The sequence below is a fragment of the Camponotus floridanus genome, unplaced genomic scaffold (assembly GCF_003227725.1).
Source record: "Camponotus floridanus strain SB8 unplaced genomic scaffold, Cflo_v7.5 scaffold124, whole genome shotgun sequence".
Classification (NCBI taxonomy): Eukaryota; Metazoa; Arthropoda; class Insecta; order Hymenoptera; family Formicidae; genus Camponotus; species Camponotus floridanus.
In genome coordinates this window covers 359935-384101 of record NW_020229242.1, presented here as the reverse complement: position 1 = coordinate 384101, position 24167 = coordinate 359935, and the positions used below count along the sequence as shown (strand labels likewise).

At 33.9% G+C, this 24167-nt stretch overlaps 3 protein-coding genes and 1 non-coding gene across 10 annotated transcripts; 2 read left to right on the top strand and 2 right to left on the bottom strand.

Moving 5' to 3' along the window:
* The first annotated feature begins 1194 nt into the window (after positions 1-1194).
* On the top strand, positions 1195-9704 carry LOC105253797 (alanine aminotransferase 1). Of its 3 annotated transcripts, none has more exons than XM_011262202.3 (6): positions 1195-1500; positions 3791-4486; positions 7369-7701; positions 8031-8475; positions 8694-8962; positions 9063-9341. In XM_011262202.3, exons 2-6 carry the CDS (start codon positions 4157-4159, stop codon positions 9339-9341), a joined length of 1656 nt encoding a protein of 551 aa, XP_011260504.1. In that variant the 5' UTR covers positions 1195-1500; positions 3791-4156. The 3 variants fall into 3 exon arrangements, with proteins under 3 accessions (XP_011260504.1, XP_011260421.1, XP_025271395.1); XM_011262119.3 differs by lacking the exon at positions 1195-1500 and adding an exon at positions 2509-2708; XM_025415610.1 differs by lacking the exon at positions 1195-1500 and having other exon boundaries at positions 4157-4486; positions 9063-9704.
* Positions 9705-9974: 270 nt separating this feature from the next.
* On the bottom strand, positions 9975-15940 carry LOC105253686 (cysteine sulfinic acid decarboxylase). Of its 2 annotated transcripts, XM_011261904.3 has the most exons (7): positions 15759-15940; positions 14892-15075; positions 13795-14272; positions 11628-12022; positions 10994-11457; positions 10405-10742; positions 9975-10272 (listed from the first exon to the last, which is right to left on the bottom strand). In XM_011261904.3, the coding sequence occupies exons 3-7, from the start codon at positions 14056-14058 to the stop codon at positions 10099-10101; spliced, it is 1635 nt and encodes a 544-aa protein (XP_011260206.1). In that variant the 5' UTR covers positions 14059-14272; positions 14892-15075; positions 15759-15940; the 3' UTR covers positions 9975-10098. The 2 variants fall into 2 exon arrangements, with proteins under 2 accessions (XP_011260206.1, XP_025271407.1); XM_025415622.1 differs by lacking the exon at positions 15759-15940 and having other exon boundaries at positions 14892-15196.
* A 699-nt stretch (positions 15941-16639) lies between these two features.
* LOC112639995 lies at positions 16640-16759 on the bottom strand. The gene has a single exon (XR_003123796.1). It is a non-coding gene; the product is annotated as a 5S ribosomal RNA (ribosomal RNA).
* Positions 16760-17034: 275 nt separating this feature from the next.
* On the top strand, positions 17035-23408 carry LOC105253506 (DNA-directed RNA polymerase, mitochondrial). Of its 4 annotated transcripts, none has more exons than XM_020027900.2 (11): positions 17035-17178; positions 18022-18135; positions 18273-18469; positions 18612-18808; positions 18877-19259; positions 19373-19716; positions 20104-20373; positions 20567-22320; positions 22743-22914; positions 23002-23105; positions 23231-23408. In XM_020027900.2, the coding sequence occupies exons 1-11, from the start codon at positions 17139-17141 to the stop codon at positions 23340-23342; spliced, it is 3687 nt and encodes a 1228-aa protein (XP_019883459.2). In that variant the 5' UTR covers positions 17035-17138; the 3' UTR covers positions 23343-23408. The 4 variants fall into 4 exon arrangements, with proteins under 4 accessions (XP_019883459.2, XP_011259998.2, XP_011259925.2 ...); XM_011261696.2 differs by having other exon boundaries at positions 17149-17197; XM_011261623.3 differs by having other exon boundaries at positions 17155-17389.
* The last annotated feature ends 759 nt before the right edge of the window (positions 23409-24167 follow it).

The following is a 24167-nucleotide window of genomic DNA, read 5'->3' as shown; positions in this document are numbered from 1 at the left end:
GGTAAAATAGACAATTTTACTTTAGATTTTTTTCACGTGTCACTTATAATTAATCAATGAAACGGCACGAAATTAATTCTAAAAACGATCAATTGTTAAAATTACATTCATTTTAAACCGCATAAATTAGAGAGGAGTAGTTTCTCCTGTAATATTGTCGAGTGAAAATTTTTTTTGCGAGTTATAAAGCTATTTAAATTTTAAAAGAGCGAATCGTACGCTACAACAGCGAATAACCGATGGCGGAGAACGAACGGAACGTTGCGCGAACTTGGCACGTACGCAAGCCAAAAATAGCGATCGGTTGAGCTGTTACAGGAGAACGAGCGTTTTTGCGTCGCGTCAAGCGGGAAATCCCCTTGAGGATGCAAAGCCACGTCGAATCTCGCGTGTCACCAGCGAAATACATTTTAATCGATACTCTTATCAATTCATCAAAAAGCTGTTGCTTTAAAAAGCATACATTTTATTATAAAAATCGATATATCGATAATGAAATAAGAAATCCGCGATATTTCATATTTCAGATTCCAACCAGTTTAAAAAAAATTACATTGAGTAAAATTTAATTATTTTTTTATTATTACACAATAATAAATTGAAATATAAAGCAAACAAAAATTTTAAATAAGAAAATATTTTGTATCGCCCAAGTATGCACAATATTTAAATGTAATTGTGCGTAATTATTGTAATTATTATGATAAACTTTTGACGTATTTAAAATAGAGCTCGTTTTTATGTTTTATATGTATATTTCAATTTATTTATTTTAGCTACAGTTTTTATTTCTCGCTCCAAATTTCAAAAACGCACATCTTTTATCGTAAATGTGGAAAATGTAATTTGTCTTACGCGATAATGTCTATTACTTTTTACTTTTACTTTTTATTCTAAAAATAAATAATAAGATTAAAGTTGGATTATTTAATTGTCGATAAGGAAGAGAATTTTTTAATTTTATAAATTGTCGATAAGAAAGAAATCATAAGAAATATACGAGTACTGTCATCTCTCGTAATTTTTCGGAGTTAATTATTAACTATTTATCGTCTCGACTATTACCTACTGTTGTTAAGAGAGAATCAAATCAGAGTTAATTATCTTTCCGCGGAAGCATATTTTCACCGCTGACTATTTATCACATCTCAGTCAATTTCTGGTGTTAATTATCGCAAATTGTCGGTTCGCAAATCATTTTTAAGTCGTAAAACGCGAGAACATTGAAGTGATCACCCGAGATCGAATAACGGGGAGATTAAATCCTCGCGATTAAATTCCTTAGTTTATAAGCCTAGTTCAAATTCTCTCGTACATAACGAATTTTGTTATTGGCAGGGTCAGTAATAGAGGAAGAGATATACCACCTGCTCACCCACTCGCGCACTTACATAATAACGGCTCTAAAAATATGAATGAGGAATAATAAAGGGAAAATGTGGAATCGCATGTCTTATTAAACGGATGCAGGACAAAGCGAAAGCTGGTCGTGAGCGATAGGTGAGTCTTGCAAAAATCCTCGATTAACGAACTTGCGTCGACTATTTTTAACAATGAATATATCGCATTATATGATAGATATATCGCTATAAAAGACGCGCAAATAGATCCACGGCCTTTGGAATATAATGTTTTCCGAGTGTTGTGATAGTCGGTCAACCGGGAGTCAATCGTTCGGTCGCGATCAATCGACGATGGTCAGAGTGTTTATTATTTTCGTCATCAGCGACCGATAGTGCGTGCGCGCAGCTTTTCCTGCCTTCCTTTTTTCACATTTTTTCAACGAAATGGGAGACATGAGCGCGCGTATATCCAGCATATAATCTTACATTATTTAAAGTTCATGGTACAAAGACCGCGACCTTCGGTTGACACTTGATGATTCTCTGTTAATCTCAATTGCGTTGGAATCTATACGAAATCTGCTCCTCTTAGCTGTATCTTCTAGATTCTTCTTCTTATTTTCCTCTATATTTTCCTACATTCGAAATAAATATATATTTATCAATTAAAATTACATTTTGTGCTCTCTCTGTTTTTTTTACTTGTCTTGATCAATATGATTTTTTTAGATAATTGGAGGATGATATCAATTTGCCATTTCAATATTTTTCTGCACGACGCAGATAAAAAATATTGCTTGACGTAAAAAATAGAGATATCGAAGGAAAGAGCAAGATAGAAAAAAAGAAGCAAAAAGTATACGGTTAAGACCAACAGATTTCGGCTCTATAAGCTCGTCATATATCTGATGTGCATTTATCCCTTACATAATGTCTCTCACAATCTAATCTAAAATTCATTGATAATCAAAAAGTCGATGATTAAAAAAATGGTCTCTAGATCCTGGCTTAGATTTTATTTAAAAAAAAGAGACGATCTTTATCTTATTTGTCAAAAAATTAAACATGCACTTAATTAAGAGAATCACGACGAGAAAACAATCGAAAAATCTAAGAGAAGAGAAAGGTCATTATTTATGAGATCTATCTTTGATAGAATTCGAGTGGATTTTACGAATTACTTAAATTCGCTTCGGACATCACTGATTCGGAACAGAAAAACATACGAGACGAGAAATAAGATGCGCGTGCGCGCGTCTTTGCGACAGATCGTTCGCTCTTTCTCTGCGCTTTCAAGGAGCGATCCAGTAACTTCGCGAAAGGCGTGAAGAAACGGTCTGATTCGCGACACATAATCCAATCACGGTATTATTACAAAACTATTTTTAAGCAATTATTATAAGCTATTTTTTTTCGTGCATATTTCTCAAAGAATACATGTATTATTTCAGAATGTTCGTATATAAAAATGTATATAACATGCACGGGATATTTCGCAACCGTCGTGCTTCAATACAATGCTTTAACAGCGTATTTTGAGGATCGAAGAGATGGAGAGTCAAACATCCTAAAAACAAAAATATCAAAGTCACAAGTGATCATGATTTGACATCGCGTAGATTCGCGCGCTCAGGCCTGTAACTATACTTATAAAACTGTGCCTAACAATCTCTCATCTTTATTGATTTCCCGTTCATATTGATTTTTACCGCACAGCTGACTTTACTTTGTTGTTTCTTAAGCGTGACTATTGGATTTACATTTTGGAGAATAGATAATATTAACAAGTTTAGTTACTAACGGGGAGCAATAACTATTGTACGCGAAACATTTATATCTTTTTAAGTATTCTTAAAATTTAATCTTTTTTTTTAATATTTCGCCTGTAACAATTATAACTTATAATAGTTGTATATATATTAATTGACCTGAAAATCAATAACGAATGACAGATTGGTACATGTGTAATTGTAGTTACGAGCCTGAACGCGCGAATTTCCTCTTGTAAGCTTTGACAGTTTATAACTCACAGACTATAACGTGATTTCGATATTTTCGTATTAGGATTTTTCTATGCGTTACTTTACCTCCAGAATACATTATTAAAGTATCGTATAATGAGAGAGACATTATTTATATGTAGAGTGTCCTACAATTTTATCATCAATTTAATTTATATTGTCTGTGATATCGAAGAAAATGGAAAAGTAGGAGATCTCATACAGCACAGAACATTGCAGTAATATTGCGGCAATATTGCAATGTTGCCGCAATGTTACAACAATATTAATAATATTGCTGCAATATTCTATGCTGTATGGGATCTTCCTTTACACGTTTTATTATACATTTCATTCGCGCATGGATTTCAATTTTTTTTTCAAGACTAAATATATTGCCCGTTGATGAACGAATAAATTAATCGATAACCGCGTCTCTTTTTGCAGGGCCGCGAATCGCTTCCCACGGTGATTCGTATTCGCGCGGGTCATCATCTTCTCGGACGCATCTCGACGACGCGTGTAACGTGACCCAGGTGGCGTGCCGCTTGTATCGAACTCCACACTCCACAGCGTCGCGGAGGCTCGGGAACGTGCGTGTCTCCCCCTCCCTCTCCCTTTCCGCGCCTCGTATCAGCTGTAATCGTCAGCCCAGCTGACGTGTGATGTGCGCGTGATTTTCCTGCGTCGATCCCCTGGATCGAGCGATGAGGTAGGAACGAGGAGAGGCGCGAAGAAACATCGTTACGAGGAAATCGCCGAGTGCGGCAAAGTTTTGCGACGAGTCTTGGAAGAGGGAGAATAATCCCAGTCATGTCGCACCCGCGTCTGCGAAGCGCGGTGATCGCCGGCGGCTGGTCGGCCAAGACCATGACGATGACGATGACGACGAGACAGGGTGCCGGCGGGGCGCTACTCGGTGGAGGGGTAGGGATGACGGATGGCGGGCCGGTGTCCTCCGCGCTGTTCCAGCAGAAGCGGACCATCACTTCGTTTCGCGGCATGGCAGCGAGCGCAGCAGCGGGCCCGTGCGGCAAGGTCCTCACCGAGGACAACGTCTTCGTGAATCTGCGCAAGATGGAGTATGCGGTGCGCGGCCCGCTACTCATCAGGGCGTTGGAGCTCGAGAAGGAGCTACAAAAGGTAAGGTAAGGTGACGACGACTGGGAAACTGAGAGAGCGAGTCCAGGCACGAGCGAGAGCGATATAAAAATATTGTCGTCCAAGCTGATTTGTTTTTCGAATGCGGGAGGAAAGACAAGTGCATCGCGTAAGAACGCACGATGATGCGGTAGAATGAATATAAGCTGAATGGATATGAGAGAGTGGGTGAAGAGTGGTGGAAGAAGGGCGAGAGGATGCGCGCTTGGTGATAGACGCGAGGTTGCCATGGTGAAACGCCAAGTGTCAAAGGTAGAAAGAAGGAGGAGAAAGAGAAGGGAAATAATCGCTAGTTGGACCTTCGTCGAACGAGACCCTTGCGAAATGTTGAATGGAGCTCGATAATAGACTAGATGTAAATCCAATGAGCAAAAAAAATATATATGTGTATATATATATATATATATATATATATATATATATATATATATATAAGATTGGAATCTAAAAAACTATTTCTACACGTAAAAAGTAAAGAAGATTTATTTATAACTCCACTTCAATTTTACTCCTCGAATCTGTAATGTTTCCATCATTTTAATAACTTTTATATTTTCCTCCTTTATTTTTTTCAAACGGTTTGAGATAAAATAGTCTCCTTCAGTTACGCACTCAGTTGGATGATTCATTGGATTTTTAAAAATAAAAAATAGAATAAAATTGAGACGTATATCTCAATCATTATGTTGCCAAAGAGGGGAACCATTTTTTAAACATAAAAAAATAGAATAAAACAGATGTATATCTCAATTATTATGTTGCCAAAGAGAGGAACCATTAGATGATGATTCGTACGATTATTTGTACAATTACTTGTTATCTAAGAGCGGAATGTCTGATAACGTATCGGTGCGTACAAAATATATTGTAATCGTGTAATTGCGGTTATTACGTGTAACGAAATGTATCCAGCATTAGAAAAACCATGATAATATTTTTCAATTATTTCACGCTGATTGTTTCTCTTACTCTTTTGATTCGATCGATAAAATACATGTATGACGGGTGAACATATGGCAGTGCTTATCGCGCCATTGCGTTTATCCGTTTTATCAGAATCAGTAGAGTCGCATAGAAATATCGTGTTAAGGTTGTATGTGTCATATCTCGAAGAAAATGAAAGAAATTGTAAATATTTTATATTGCATCTAAAACGCATCATAACACGAGAAAATTTAATACAGCGGTCGACGTAGATTAAAAATTATTTCAATAAAAAGTTTTTACATATATTATTATGGCAACATATAATATTGTTACAAAGAGTAAGAAAAATAATGATAAAATTTTCAATTTTCTTGTAAGAGTACTGTAAATATTCAAGATAATATATGCAAAAATTTGTAACTCACTCAGATTATATTTTTTGTAAATAGTGAAAGTATGCTGAATTTTTAGTGCGCATTCTTTGCTATTGAAATATTTTCTCAAATTATATCAAATTATATATAATTATATCTAAATTTAATGTCCAAGAATTTTTCGAAAATTTTAAGAATTCTTTGTCCTCCGAAAAAAATAGATTTAGAATATTACAAAAGTCAGAAATGAATCAAATAATGTATTATCGAATTAAGAATTTATTTAACTGTTATTATTTAACTGTTTCATTTACATCTGCATATTCATATCTTTATGCGGAAAGTATAAATATTAATATTTTCAGTTCGATCACATTTTGCGAAGACTGTACAGCCAATAAAGTTGAGTAATAAAATTATCGGAAAGATAAAAAATAATTTTAAAAGATAACGCAGATGCATTGTTGGTTTTATCTTTCGTCGTTACAAAAAATGTTTCAAAATAAGTATACTTTTTTGGTAGTCTTTTTCCAGAACGTGTTTCCGTGTGACTGCTGATTTTGTGACTCTTGACATTTCGAAAAGACATTTTTCATGCGTTTTAAAAGTAGAAATATCGGCTTGCCACTAATGTTAATGTTAAAATTTACCGAAAAAACAATAGAGATATAGTATTTTATTCATTGCGCATTGAGTAACTATGCACTGAAATAATTAACATCGATGAATCGCAGATGCGTCGTCATTGAATGCGTATTATCGCGCTTCTCCTCAGTTTCACACATAATTACATAACTCATGAATGTACATTTTCGCACTTCTCTCAATTTCACACATAATTGCATAATATCTGTAAATGAGACAATTACATAGTAACGAAATTTAGCCAGTTTACAAGAGCAAATATATTTCGCCTTTTCATTCATATGTTTAAAGAATATTACAGAAATTTTACGAAAACAATAATTAAAATAAAAGTAGATAAAATAAAAATAAAAATAAAATTAAGTTAAAGGGACATATATATTTATAAAAACATGTTATTTTCAATATGAGGAAAAGAATTATATTGTATTAAATTAATATTCAAATTGTGAAAAGTATTTAAGAACAAATTTAAAATATTTTTTAATGGAAATGTTGACAACAATTACATTTAGTTCAAATATCATTTAAATAAATTTAATTAAAATCTTTAAAAAAATATTCACATTTTCGAAACAGTACAGAAAATAAAATTCCGGGTTTTTTCAAAAAATTAAACATAATTTAATACACTCCTTGAATTAGCGATTAAATCGTATTTTAATCGAATTATGTTTTTATAGAATTTTAATTTGTAATTGTTATCAAAATATAAAATTGTAATTAAATATTTCGTATTGTATTTTCTAATCTCTTTAACATGAAATTTGATATGATTTGAATATTGTTAAAATTTAGGTGAAAAAGTGATTGTCACCTGTGATTGTCATAAAACATTTTGACAATTATTTATATCAATAAAAAAATTATCATATAAAACTGCAATTAAATATCTAATATCGTGTTTTCTTCTTGCAGGGTGCTAAGAAACCTTTTAATGAGGTGATCAAAGCGAACGTGGGCGACGCTCATGCGATGGGCCAGCAGCCCATCACATTTCTACGCCAGGTGTTGACTTTGGCGGTCTCGCCGAATCTGTTGGATGATCCGAGCTATCCTGAGGATGCGAAAAAACGCGCTCGGACAGTCCTCAACGGTTGTAAGGGCGGTAGCGTGGGCTCGTATTCGGAATCGGCTGGCATCGAAGTGATTCGTAAGCACGTCGCGCACTATATCCAACAACGTGATGGAGGTATTCCTTGCGACTATCACAACGTCATCTTGTCGAATGGTGCCTCTGACGGTATCAAGGTATGCGCGGATTTAAAGTTTTGTTTAAATGTAGCTTTTTTTCTAATTTTTTCTGGTAAAAAATACATAATAAAAGATATGTGCTATTGGAAACAAATGTATGCATCAAAAGTAGAGATAAAAATTTTATTATTGAAGCACATGTATATATACAGAGATATTCATATATATATATATATATATATATATATATATATATATATATGTATATGTTTATGAATTAAAGAATTGAAATTTTTAAACTTTATATTTTTTTGGATAAGAAAGGAAGAAAGAAAACCAATACTGCATCTTATTTTCCTGTTTTTTTATCTGATTTTCCTTTCCAGTCATTCCTGAAACTGTTCAACGAAAAAATTGACAACAAACCATCCGGCGTACTGGTTCCGATTCCACAATATCCTTTATATTCGGCAACTTTGGCAGAATTTGGTCTCGCGCAGATCGGATATTACCTCGACGAAGACAACAAGTGGTCACTAGAAATTAGTGAATTGGAACGAGTATTGAAGGAATATAAAGGCACGTGCAATCCGCGAGTGTTGGTAGTGATCAATCCTGGTAACCCAACCGGTCAAGTACTGACTCGCGCTAATATTGAAAATGTTATTCGCTTCGCCCATAAGAATCATCTGTTCCTGTTAGCCGATGAAGTCTACCAGGACAATATATATGATAAAGACAGCGCGTTTCATTCATTCAAAAAGGTCATGACAGAGATGGGCGAACCGTATTCGAAAATGGAGCTTGCTTCGTTTATGTCAATTTCAAAAGGTGCGTAAAAAAACGAATAAAGTCATTAAAAATTGTTAATATTAGTTAAAATATTGAACTTTAATAATTTAAGGAACACTCCATCTTAAGCTAAATTTGTTATTTTTATCATAAAAGTTTGCAACACTGAACAGTTTAATCAAAGGATTTTTAAATCTAAATCAGACTTGTAAATATTTTTCAAGAAATTTCAAAACTGAATTATATTTCGTTTTCAGGATACATGGGCGAGTGCGGGATTCGTGGTGGTTACGCCGAAATCATCAACATGGATCCGGAAGTGATGAAGGTATTGCTGAAATCGATCTCTGCAATGCTATGTCCGAGCGTACTCGGCCAAGTCGTGATGGATGTTGTGGTGAATCCGCCACAGCCGAATGAACCATCGTACGAGAAATTTCAAAAAGAGAAGAAGGAAACGCTGCGGTCTTTAGCGAAGAGATCGCGACTCGTCGTTGATACGATTAACAGTATTCCAGGATATAAGGTCTTTTGATTTTTCAAGTAACTGATAGAAAAGCTGCTCTTAATCGCTCTTAAAATTGTACATTCTAACAATATTTGTATATTCTAACAATATTTTTTAGACAAATCCAGCGATGGGCGCAATGTATGTGTTTCCGCGCCTAGATCTGCCGCCAAAGGCGATCGAGGCGGCGCGAGCGAAAGGTCAGGAGCCAGACGTCTTCTACGCGTTCAAGCTGCTAGAGAGCACCGGAATCTGCGTGATTCCGGGTTCAGGTTTTGGTCAAAAACCTGGCACGTATCACTTCCGGACTACAATACTGCCTCAGGAAGAAAAGATAAAAACGATGCTCGAAGCGCTGAAGCAATTTCACATCAAGTTCCTTAAGGAGTATAGTTAAATTCTCTTATAAGCTTTCGGCGGAGAGAATTGCGAATATAGAAGGAAGGATTAACGAGGAACAATTATCTAAAGGATCGTGCATATCTATATAAAGACTAATTTACGGTCCAAACGTCGCGAATGTGAAATATTTTTGTTACGATTAATGACTCACTATTAAAAGTTATTACACAGAGTTATTGAATTGTATAGTATATGATGAAAATCAAAATTTGTTGAATGTAAATCATACTATGAGACCTTAAAAATATTTGTAAATATGTCGTAATTATTGTCATGAGACATAATATGATACATATTATGTAATATGATACATATTATGTAGAAAAGAAAAAAAAATTGAATGTTATATATGTTGCAATCAGGTTTCTATATTCTGCTGCCTCCCATTCTTACGTAATTTGTTTCAACTTAATTATTTTCTTGTTTGATTTGACTTCTTTATGAAAGGGATAATGCTATACGTCTTTTGTCGCTTTTTTGTTTAATTATTCTAAACTTTCTGATTGCGAATACATTTTCAATTTATGCATATGTGTAGAATATGAATAGAGATTAACAAAAAAAAAAGAAATGTTAATTAAAAAATATAGTAATCTGATAAATTGAATAAGAAAAAAAAATATTTTTACTAATTGTTTTTTTTTTTAAATTAATGATTTACCACAAATGCAACTATTTTTTACACTAGTAAAATACACAAAATACATACATATTATCGATATTTACAATATCTGCAATTAAAAACGGTTAAATTAAAGATCTACAGCGAGTCTTTCGATCTCTTCGACGAAGAACTTCATGTCAGCCTCTGTCAATCCCGAATTCTGCAATACTAGTCTGAAGAAATTCGGCATATCTCTCAGCGTCTGATACGTTATCAGCATTGTTCCCGCTCGCATCATACGCTCCTTGATCATTGGCGCGATCTGCACGCGATACCATTCGGAATAAAATGGATAAAAAATAAAAGAGTAAGAAATATATATAAACTCTCGAATAAAAATGTAAATACGAAATGGAAATAATAATATTGAAAATAATAAATATTTCACACACACCTTGTGCAGCGCCTGATCGAGTTCACGGCCAGTCAAGTGTCTCTTCGATAATGGAATGTAACGGAAGCAGACGTTGGTGCACTCCGGTTCGGCGAGTAATCGCCAGCCGTCGCGTGTCCTGATGAGATCGGCAAAGTAACGCGACAACGCAAACACGCAGTCGACGTGAGCCTCAAGACCGCGCGTACCCTTTGCCTTCCACATGTACCAGAACTTGACGACATCAGCGCGACGACCGCACTGCACATGCCGATCGCCATAATCGAAGGTCGCGTCATAGAACTTGTCGTTCTGAAAGAGATAGCTCGCGCCACAGCCATGCGCCTCTTGTAATAAACCTAGAAACAGAGTTCGATAATATAAATTATTATCTTATTTTTAAATAAAAAAAAAAGATATTTTGTGACATGCACTAAAAATACATCTTTCTTTAATTAATAAATATTTATTAGAATATTTATTAGAATTAAATAGTACATATATTTTAATAAAATAAAAGTACTATTTTTATTTAATTAATTAATAATTAATTATTTTTATTAAATGAAAAGGAAATAAAGAAAAATGTAAAAGTTAGTTGAGGAGAGACCTTCATGACGAAGCAACAAAGTGGAACATTGTTGCGGCGCGGCGAGTAGTTTGTGGGGATTCCAAGTGATAGAGTCGGCGAGCTGGATGCCGTCCAGGAGACCGCGATACGTTCTGGAGACGAGGGCACCACCGCCCCACGCAGCGTCCACGTGAAACCATAGTCCGTGCTTTCTGCAAACCTCGGCGATCTTCTTGAGAGGATCGAAGGTGCCCATCACAGTGGTGCCCGCGGTAGCGGATACCATAAGTGGCACGGCACCCTCGTTGATGGCTCGAACGATCTGAGCTTCCAGGTCGGTGACTACCATCTTGCCACGCGAATCGACTTTGATCAGATAAACATTGTCGTAACCGATACCTAGGAAGGCGGCGAGTTTCTTCACGGAATAGTGTGCATCCTCTGATGTAAACACCACTAGTCGCGGCATTTGCGATAATCCGGATTGCTTCAGGTTTGGGTATCTATAATTAATTAAAATTATAGTAACATTAATAAATTGATAAAACAACTAAATTACTTAAAAAATAATAAATTAAAAAATAATTTGACAAAATAAAATAAACGGCAGATTCCCTAATAATTTATCTTAGGAAATAATTGAGAAGAGAGAAAGAGAGAGATGAAATATCACCTATGATGACGCGCCAGATTGATGGCATATCCGTTCGCCATGGAACCTCCAGGACAAAAGAGTCCCTCGCCACCCTGCCAGCCGATGATGGCGCGCATCTCTCGCAGCACGTCCTCCTCCATCAAGGAGAACACCGGAGATACCTCGTAAGTGTAGACGGACGGATTGAGCGCATCGGTGAGCCATTGACCTAGCAATCCGTATGGATCCAGGCTGGAGAACAGTTGGTTCACAAAATGCGGATGACCCGTTTTCACACTGTATTTGATGATATCGCGCGTTAACGTTAACAGCTCCTCGTGGCTAACTCCCTCGGTTGGCAGAGAAAGATCGACCACAGATCGCAAATTATTAGGATCAATCCACTCGACCACGCGCTCCTCCCCGGAAGTAGACTGTAACGTGCAGACACATGGACGAAAATTAAAAAACAAAACACGTGCTTGTTTATATAAATAATAATATATTTTGAACTGTTAAATAATTTTTTCAAAAAATCGTCCTAAAGAAGAAATTCTCTAATACTAACAACTCTTTCAACAATCTAAAAGTTGCTGAAAATAAAAATTTAATGATTTCTCAATTTTCAAAAAAATTAATTTTCTGTTTCAAATATATAATTTTGATTTGTGAGAATTAAAATTCTTTGATTATAAAGAATTACAGTCTTTCTTTCTAATAATATTTTTTGATTTGTTTAAAAAATTAATTTCTCGTTTCAAATAACTTTGATTTTAAATAATTAAAGCCTGCCTAATGTGTGCTTTCTCTTCTTCTCTCTTTTTTAATTTTTAAAAAGTCTAAAAATTACATAAAAAGAAATCGTGGCAAAAGATTTTACGTTCTCTATTGAGAGACTAGAAAACATCAAATTCTCGTTGAGCGAAAATTTCGGTTTTTTCTCCTTATATCAAGACTGATCGAGTATATGATGTATGCACTTTGCGTTTAATTTCCATGTAATAGCGTATGATAATGAGATCAATAGATCGCTTTAACTGTCGCTTTGTCATTCGCAATTACTACCAATAATTACTACTAGTAATTATTACTACTATCGCTATTACACATCACTAGGAGCGATGTAAATTCCATCACGTTCCATCGCAATTCCTAACAAATAAATTATATTACATCAGCATTGCATAAAAATGCAATCATTACGCTATCATCATATATCAAACGCATATCTTCAACATTCATCGTTCGCGATCATTAGAGGATCGTTAAAGATTTGTGCTATTAAGGGTTTAGTTATTTACCTAACGATATACACGGGTACAAATTTGTGGCAGAAGTACCGGGAGAATAATCTATTTTATCAATGACTCACTCTCCTTTTGCGAAATCAATGTGATTTCATGGTATCGCCATAATAATGATAATAGCGAGAGATAGGGTAAATCCGCAGCTTTTGCAAATATCGACATATGCAAGTAGAACAGGATGAAATAATGCTTTATCATTGTTGGCTGTAGTGGTAACATATAATAAGTAGAATAACTAATGAAATACAAAAACTAGCAAATGTTGAAACTGAATAAAAAAAAAATAATTGATAGAAAAACAGCAAAAGGGCGGTTACATGAAAGAACGATTTGCAAATAGTAAATAAATAATTAAGCGATAAACGTCTGAATTCCGTCCCGGTTGGAATAGAAAGAATGTTTCATGTCACAAACGGCGGAATCAATAAAGAAGGTACAATCAATAAAAAAGATCTGTATCTGTATGTGTACAGTGCGCTGAAATATATAGAGCGGGTAGTTGTAATAATGTAGAGTAGAAATTGTATTACAAGAAGCACATAAAATTATAGACTATGAGAAATAGAGACAGAGAAAGAGAGAGAGAGAGAGAAACAGAGAGAATGTCTCTAGGTATTGCATACGCAGGTGGGTAAAATAATATAGAAATGATTATCGAGTGTTCAAGTTGCATTTACCAGTTGTATAATCCACGCTATCGTTATTTCACAATTGTTCCGAGTATTCTCTTCCGCGATTATACGCTTATCGCGCAATTATTGTCTAATTAAAACAATCATTTGTCCGTGTCCTTGCGCGTTTCTTAATTTCTAATTCTTGATCGCGCAAGATCAAGACACAATCGTGTACAAGAATTAATTTATCGTTCAGACAAACGAATAAATAAATATTAAATTCACCTGAAACACCGCTCGTTGCAACATCAGCTCGAAAAAGTCCCTGAAGAGCTTCTCGTGAACGCTCCGACACGGTATGCTGCGGAAATCGCCCTTTTCGGCTTCCTTTCGTTCTTCCACCGATGCGGTGAAATTCGAGAGAATCAGATTCGTGGATGAATCATCCTTTCTGGACATCTTAGGCTGAGATTCCGCAGGATTCGCCCTTTCGGGCTTGATCCGCTTGAACGCGAAGTCGTTGGCGGAGGTGTCCTCGTTGGCGGGCATGGCACGGCTGGGCTCGGACGGGTCGCGGTCTGGGCGTCTGGGTTGCGACAACGACAGCGGTTTCCTTTATACGTTTCATAACGCCGGCCGCGGCAAGGACGTCTCCCTCCAGTGCACTGGCTTTTTCGCGAAGCGTTTCCGTTCGAGTTTCCTAGCCGTCCTAGCTCACTCGCCGCGTTTGCTCTCCCGCGAACAGACACATCTCCCTCCAGATCTGTAGAATCGAGGACTTAGAGGAGAATAAATACCACCATAAATTATCCTCGACAATTTTTTTCATGTTTCTCTCAAGATCGTACGGTGGTTGAGTAAATTTTTATCTCTAATCGACATGTTGTAAAATAAAAATTATAATAATAAATTTTGATAATTAATCTTGATTGACACAGTACCAATATTTATTTACTATATCATAACTCTCAAATCAGCAGATTGTGCAATGCAGCAATTTTTTTCTCTTTCTCTGTCTTTCTCTTTTTTTCTTCGGGACCTATGGATTTTTCTTATTCGAAAAAAATTACAAAAAACTCAAATTACTACTTAAACACTCCTGTATATTGCAAGTAATATTGCATTAGTATTTTTTTTAACAGTGAAATCCGTTCACGCAAGGTCCCGTGCGCGCAAGGACATCAAGAATACGTGAATTGTTGAGTAAAAATAAAAGTAGGCTTAAAGAATAAAAAAAAAAAAAATCGTGATTAGACATGCGTATATTAACAAATGTGGTTAATTTATATCCAGCAAATAGCCTATAAAGTGCAAATATATTGTGAAATGTAATTCATCAAGATATGAATCATAAATACAGATAGAGAGATATATAATCTTACCAAAAATTTGTTAACGTGGTAACGTGGTGATCGTTATCTCAACGAACATATTGGGAATATTGTTTATTAACAAAATTGTATCTTTGTGCCTAATGTTTTTCTTACTTTGGTAAATTATATTTGATAATTTCTTCATTTTGCATCATTGAAGAAGATCCATTTGAGGGTCAAAACACTTGTATTCCTTTGTCACAAAGAAAAATGCAACATATACAATTTTACACGAGAAGTCATTTATATTACGCAAATACTCAGGTCACAAGAATCACTTACTCCAGCCCACTTTTATTTTCAATTGTATTATTGGAGTCTCGAATTGATTTGAATTATTAGTAAAAATTCATATAAGAATTCAATTCAACTCAAATATTATCATATTTTTTATCAATAGTTTATATACAATTCAATTGTAAATCTTTTTATGCTTTATATTCTTTTCTTTTTATTCTTTTCTCACTTTCTTTTAAAATGTAAACTCTTTGATTCTACTTAAAAGGCAAAAATGCAACAATGAGTGGATTACTTGCTTCTTCTCTCTGTTTTTCTCTCTTTATCTTTATCATTTTTTCCTTTGCACATAATTTGTATGATTTAATGTATTATACTGAATAAAATACAAATATATTTAATATATTATTGAATAAAATACAATTATAATTATCATTATTTAATTAAACGTAATTAATGATAATTATTTTTAATTAATTGACACTTGATCATTTAAAAATAATGCAATTTAATTATTTAATTGCTAGATGAAGATAGAAATCGCGATTAAGGATTCGGCATACAAAGGAAAAATTTGCATAAAAAAAAAGACAAGGAGGAAAAAGATGTCTAATGTAAAGGTAATTAAATGGGAAATACCACCAGCTACCGAGATTCCTTCGAGATCATTGTTTCGGGGAAAAGTCTACTTTCTGTTAGAATGATCGATGATTCATCGTAATTCTGACGTCACTTTCCTCTTGACTTGTAATGCATTGTATACGAAATGCCAAAGGATTGTTTCTCTCTATAGTTTTACAGGATGTGTGACCTTATTTGTTTCGAAATGGTCTTTCGCAAAATTACATTTTGTGATTTTGGATACATGTAACCTCGAAATCCAATCTAATGTTGACATTTTTCCTATGATTCAATAAAATTCAATTCAAATTTCATGACAATCTTAATATTAATTTAAGAAATTTTCAAAGGGTTGCAACTTTTTGTTTGTTTGTCCAATAAAATACCACAAAGTAATATTACGCTGGGTGCAAAAAATTAAAAGTGAGCATTGAATCAAAACAAAATAAAGTAAACAAATATCGAGTCGATAAAATCAATTCGAGGAGTAAAACAGGAAGCAGATGTATCTAAAGTCAGTAAGTTGTCAAATGATGTACCTGGTGTCGATAAGTTCATTTGTAAATGAACATTTTTTTTCGTGAGCATTTAAATTGATCAATCGAAAAAAAAGAGAAAACTTGACACGATTGATCAAACACACTTTTAGCATATTTATAATTTCGAATATTATCGAATACAACAATAGGAACAGGATAGATTGATACTTATTTTTTTCTCTCTTTTTCTCGATCCCTATTAAATGCGAAAAGTGAAAATAATAAAGAATTGTGACGTAAGATGTATTTTTAAAAGATATATGTGACAAAAATTTATATTTAGAGTGGAAAAATATCTTAAACTAAGTGAATAAAAAAATTGTATCAATATTGATATTTAAATTAACAAAAAAAGAATGGTGCCAACGGTACATGGTGTTCCCAAGCGGTCACCCATCCAAGTACTGACCATGCCCAACGTTGCTTAACTTCAGTGATCGGACGAGAACTGGTGTTTTTCAACGTGGTATGACTGTTGGCGATAGAATACCTTTCACTTCCTGTTGATGTCCAACCAACTTCGGTTATACAGGTATTCAAACTTCGTATACAGATATTAATTTTAATAACCAAATACATATTAATAGAGTAACATATTTGTAGAAAGTTCCATCGAGTCCGCCAAACGATCACAACATCATTCAAATTATATTTCCGTCTTACATCACTCGCGAAAAATCGAATTTGGAAATAGGAACCAATAGGAACCATCGAAATAGAGGGAGTGCCTCATTTGACCGGAGCCAATTAAATCGAACTGTGCCTAGGGTAACCAGCAGCGATTGACCAATCAGAGAGTCGTATTTTGAATTGGCCAATTGGCGACGTGGTCAATCGTGGTCATCCGAAATAGATGTGAATGCACCTGAGTTCAGTCTGGTTCAGTCGCGAATATGGCGGTATGGCGTTCATATTTGGGTTAGATTGTTCGATATTATTAATATTATTTTGTGTTCTTGATCGATAATCCGTAAAAAACAATTGAAAATCGCGTTAAAATGTACAATTTAATGAAGACTTCGATGCAGAATGCTCGCGTGGTGTCGATCGCGCAGTGCTCGATACGAGTCTGCTCTTTTTGCAATTTTTATCACCTCAAATCTCATAAGCGTACGTAGCACGTGTGATTGTGCATTTTTTAATAGAACGCGATTGCAAATAAAATATTCGTCTTTTTTTATAGAATTTTCTTTATTTTTTTATCTTACATCTTACATCTTATTAAAGCTTTTGTCTTTTCTACTACAACTTTCTTGATTCAGTTGACAAGCAAAGTGGAATTGCAATGAAAAAAGATGTGTTACTTTAAATTTATTATTTGAAATTAGTATAAAAGAGCACTGTCATAAATTAACAGAAACTTTTGTCAATTTTTCACTGAAAATTATTTGCTTCTATTGCATATGCATTCAGCATCTTCCTGAAAAAATATAGCGCTTCATTAAAATTATGGAAAGATTTTTCTTCATTATATTAAAGAAAATTTTTGCAATTCTAATTTGATTTGATAGCTTAGATGCTGAAAACAATTTTTTCTTCATTTTTCTTCATTTTTCTTAAATTTCTTTCTCAATGAATGAAGGAGTATTGTACAAATGATATAACTAAGAGCTAAGATACATTAAATTTTCTAGATAAATTTGTTAGCGATGAGAAATAATATAAGAATTGAATAAATAAAGAGTATACTTTGTGCTTTTATTGCTTTTTATTACTATTTATTTTAAATTTTTTACTTTTAGTAACGAAATACACATTGCTTCGCCATTATGCAACAACTGATGCAATAGAACTGCATTCTCCTTGGAAGAAGAAGACTAAACGTCGCTCTAAGAAATATGCAGAGTTAATGGAAGGTATATTAATATATTAAATAATATATAATTATATACAGAATGAAAAATAAATGTACAACAGATAATAGATATATATTTTTAAAAAATAAGCAATTATAATGAATAATAAATATATAATTTATATTTTATCATATTAGTAACAGATCAAACAACCAACAGTAAAAAAGCAGCAGTGCGCAAGTTAAACTCTGCTCATGTGTCCATGTTAGTCGGTCAGCCCGATGTAACATTGGACAAACTGCACAAGGTTCCTAATTTTTCTTTCGATAAGAAAACAACCTCAACACAAGCAAAAGATACCAAAGCTGATTCTAAAAAAGATTTGGTTTACGCTGTAAGTAAGTTAAATTTTATTTACCATCTCTTCTTTAAGACAAAAGATGAGAAAAAAAAGAAAGAAATATAATTTCAAGTACAAATTATATTTAACTTCTATTTTCTTATACACACAAGTATTGAATGGATGTCAATTTTAGGAAGACAAGACAGACAATGTGCATTGTAACATACTTGAGGAATCTGATGAGTATTTAAAAGACAAATCTACTGTTGTAGAGGATCTAAAAGAGTATGCTATGAGTGATAATACTATGTTAATTAAGGATTCCACTTTCTTGGATACATTGCAGAATGATAAAAGTGACGATGAAGATAAGAGCCAAATCGATATACTGTAAGTACGCGTATAATTGGGATTATTTAAAAGTTTTCATTTTCTTTATATACAGTTTATTTTTTCAGTACACAGATATCCAAGTATGACGAGGTTTCAAATCCTTCTGCGATTACTGCTCCAAAGAAAGAAGATCATTCTGAAGATTCTCTCTCTACTCGAAACTTGATATCTCATTTACGAGCGCACATGGATGTTTATATACAGATCCAAATGCCCCACAGAGCCTTTAAGATATTGATGTTGAACAAAGATAAATTCAAGCATAGTAAAATTTCCATCATCGCGTTGTATAATCTACTCATGGAAACTTACGTCTCTAACGGGCATTTAGAAAAAGCTCTCGAAATTTATAGATTAATGAAGATAAATTCTGTCGAACCCAATCCGCGGACGTACGCTTTCTTGTTCGAGATAATCGGAAGAATGAAAAATGAGGAGAAACGAACAGGTAAGTGGATTAATGACTTTTGAAGATGATATCTAAACTACAAAATCTATACTTAAAATATAATTTTCAAAAATAATTTTTTTAAATTTACAATTTCACATGATTCCTTGCAGAATACGCGACAGAAGTGACGGGGGATATGAGTCGGAGAAAGATCTCTTTTGATGATTTAATGAACACGCAGATGAACACGATGCAACGCAATGCCGTTCTTTATTGTATCGAGTTTTTAGATCCGCAATATCGCGTACGATATAGAAAAATTGATAGCTCATACAACTGCAAATTATTACATAATCTAGTAATGGATAGCTATCGGAGTCCAGCCAATGGTGTAACAGACATGAATGAACTGCGGAACATGGTGTGTATACAAAGTGATATGGAAAAGCAATGCGAGTTGAAAGTGAACAGTATCGCGCCATTCACCGGAGATTCCGACGTTAGAAAACAAGCTGTGAGTTGATTCTATTAAAAATCTCTATTAATATCTTAAATATAATTTTAATTTAGTTTTTCAAAATATTAATTTTTATTAATCTATATATTATTTATTTTAGAAGTTTTAATTTTTCTTAAGATTATTCATGTAATTAATTTTTTAAAACAATGTTATATCTTTATTAGTTACTGTTATGCTTATTTCTTCTCAATATTCTTAAATTAATTCCATTTGTATTTAATATTTGCTTCTCCCAATTTTGTAATTAATAAATGATTTTACATGCTTTTATGCATAAAATTAATTATTTGGAGAGAAATTGTGATAAAAATCACATACATTTAAATAATTTTTTATAAAAATATAAAAATAATTAGTTAATTGTGATGCATTTTTATTTAGATCAAACGAATTGCTGAATGGGAAAAATCTTGGAAATCAGTCGTGACGCATGCTTTTGAGAGAAACTTGGCTTATCAGAAACAAAAAGAGCTGATGTTGAAACCCGATTTGAAAGCATTGTACCCATTTTTGCAAGTACTGCCCAAGAAAGAGTACATTAATGCGATTCTACGTGAAATTAACCAATTGACCAGATTCTCCGACGCGTACAGCACTTCTATGACGAACTTATATATAGCACTAGGAACACATATTTACAAAAAATATCAGGTATATAGCACATATGAAAATTGTTTGTTTTGTCTTATCTTTTTTATGTTATTTATAGTTGTTGCACATTTTCTATATGTATTTTTTTATTTCTTTATATTCTAATATATTTTATTTTAATTGTGTGCAAAAAAGAATATTCTTAAATATTGTATTGTTTAGTCAAGCTTATCTAATGAACTTTATGTTTTAGTTTCAACGAAAGATGAAAGCCGGTGTCATAGAAAATTCTATTCAAATTTACGAAAAATATTTGCAATGGTACATGCAGAAAAAGTCCGTTGACAAGAGTAACGGACGTACTAAGTGGCAGCAACTCGCTCAGGAAGCTAAACACTCTGGTATTTGCTCCGAAATGATTGTGCCAGAATGGCCTCGTAACGTTCTACTGAACGTTGGCGAATTTCTATACAAAATCATCCTGAACGACGTGAAAATTTCTCATGTACCCAAACCTGACACGTCCGAGCGGCAAATACCTGCATTCTACGCACTCTTTAGAAAACAGACTAATAATTTCTTAACAGAGGAGATCAAACCGCATCCTTATTTACACAGATTGTACAAAGATTCGCATCCAGAAACGTTGACTTTTGAAACAGTTCTTTTGCCGACGTGCTCGCCACCGCGTCCCTGGATTGATATAGATACCGGTGGCTATCTATTTTCCAAAACAAGTTTCATCCGCGATCCGTATATGACACCGACAATCTTGTTAAGAAATACACCGATGAAACAATTATATCCTGCGTTCGATTGTTTGAATCAACTCGGTTCTATTCCATGGAGAATCAACGTGCCCATGTTGGATATTCTGATTAAGATTTTCCGAGAAGGAGGTTCGGAAAAACTGGACGTACCTCAATCACCCTCGTCGCTACCGTCTTTGTCCGAATTAATCACGTCAAGTGACATAGATAAAAGTAAGAAAATGAAATTGGCGTTTCAACTCAGGCGCAAGAAGAATGAAATGTACGCACTTTGGTGCGATTCTCTTTACAAGTTATCCGTCGCTAATCATTTTAGAGATAAGGTATTCTGGTTGCCGCACAATCTAGATTTTAGAGGCAGAGCTTATCCGGTGCCACCTCATCTGACTCATCTCGCTTCAGACTTGAGTCGCTCGATTCTCTTATTTGCTCAGGGAAAACCTCTAGGTCCAAAGGGTCTGGACTGGTTGAAAATTCATACGATAAATTTGACCGGTATGAAAAAGAAAGAATCGATAGACCAACGGTTAAAATTTGCAAACGAGATATTGGACTTGATTGTAGATAGCGCGAGAAATCCCTTGACGGGAGAAATGTGGTGGACTAAGTCCGACGAACCGTGGCAGACTCTGGCGGCATGCAAAGAAATAGATAATGCCCTGCAGTCCCCGGACGTGGAAAAGTACATCTGCAGATTACCGATTCATCAAGACGGCAGTTGCAACGGGTTGCAACATTACGCCGCTCTCGGGAGAGATCAGATCGGAGCGGAAAGCGTAAATTTATATCCGTCAAATACGCCGCAGGATGTATATAGCGTCGTCGCTAATATGGTTGATGAGTACAGGAAGATTGACGCGGAAGCCGGCGATAAAGTAGCCAAAGCTTTGGAAGGATTCGTCACGAGAAAGGTCATCAAGCAAACAGTGATGACCACGGTGTATGGTGTTACAAAGTTTGGCGGTAGACTTCAGATTGCCCGGCAATTGAGCGACTTGAAAGAGTTCAATCAGGATTACACTTGGAGCGGCAGTCTATACCTGGTCGAAAAAACGTTCCAATCCCTTCGAACTATGTTTACGGGTGCGAAAGAGATTCAGGATTGGTTTACGGACTGCGCCCGCGTCATCTCAACTAGATGTAATCAGTATGTGCAATGGGTGACGCCGTTAGGTCTTCCGGTCTTGCAACCGTATTTCAAGCGTGTGAAATCAGCTAATCAGAATAAACTTGTTAGGTAAGTCCTCGTTAATCTTTGTCTATGGATAGAATTGAAAAAAATAACAGACAAATTTTTATTTCATAAGTTTACATTACTAGTAACATCATTGCGCAAATAATTTAATTAATGCATAACAGCAGTGTTACAGCTTGTTTTTCCTCTTAATTTTGATATTTTACATTATAACTTATTAACTGTAATGTGATCTTATCTCTTTACTTACACTAAAAGAATAAAAAGCTTTGATTAAAAATTATGAAATTATTTGTATAATTTTATGAAAAATGTCAGTTTACAAGATAAAAATTTCACGTAATAATTCCTTAAAATTATACTATCTAATCGCAAGAACTTTTTTTGAAGTTATTTCTCGTGTACTTATTCTCGTTCGCTTTCATCAAATTTTCATACATAATACAAATATACGCCATTTGCAGGAAGCCGGATACTATGAAGCAAAAGAATGCCTTTCCGCCGAATTTCATCCATTCTTTGGATTCTAGTCATATGATGCTGACGAGCTTGTATTGCGAACAAGCGGGGATTACGTTTATGTCGGTACATGATTGTTTCTGGACACATGCATGCACTGTAGATATTATGAACAGAGTAAGCAACATTATGAGAGCATACAGGTTTTATTATGATTTTGTTTTCAAATAAAAGCATTAATATATAACATTTTATTTTCTTTAGATATGTCGAGAGCAATTCATTGCGCTTCACCGTGAGCCTATTCTCGAAGACTTGTCTCAGTTCCTTTTTGACCGATATGCAAAGTACTTTACAAGCAATCAGAGGTAAGTTGCGAGTTGACGAGAAAAATTTAAAGATTAAAAATCAAGTTACACATGTAAAAATTGTAACAAACTAAGAGAAAATGAAATACTAATGTCATTAACATATTCTTTAATTAAAATTTTAGGCTTCTAAGACAAAGAGACAATGATATTTCAATGGAGATCTTTAAGAAGTTACCAAAAAAGGGTAATTTTGAAATTAAAAAAGTCCAATCATCTCAATACTTCTTCAGTTGAAATTTAAATGTAGTTATACATTATATCGTTATGAATAAAACATTAAAATAAAAATAAAAATCCTGAAATAACGTTTCTAAATATCTTCTAAATCTTATAATATATATGCAAAAATATGCATCGAGAGGAAAAGTTAAACTTGACTAATTTTGTTTAGTTCATTTTTTTAAATCATCTGGTTGAAGTAGTTAAATATCTGATTAAATACTGAAATATTTCAAGTAACATGATAACCAACTAAATGCATTTAATCAAGTGAACGACATTTTCTCAGAAATAGTAATAAATGTAATAATTATATTATGTGAATAAATATAAATGCGAAATGTGAAAATAATTAATAAATAATTGTAATTGGTACAAGACATAATTGAGACAAATGTTGACAACAATATAATCAGATATTATATAAATTAACATATAACATTCTAATGAGATAATTATAGGTAATTAATTAAATCTTGTATTATATGTACATAATATAATCAGACTTTTTAGTTTTTATAAATTTCTATTCACTCTAAGTGGCGCTTTGAAAATTTTATGACAACTACAAATAAAATTGATTTTTATTTTCACAATAATTTAAGCATATATTTAGAACAAAATATATTTCAATATTGATAATATTTGTAAAAACTATCAAAAAAAGAATTATTATAATTTGAAGAAATGCCGATAATGCAGATCTTTGCAACACTTGTAGTGGTTGCTACGGCAACAACTGTTGTCAACAGATATAACCTGTATTTCTGTTTGTCACGATTTTGTATCGCATTATATCAATGTATTAATATTGCGGTAATAGTCGAACAAATAAATAGG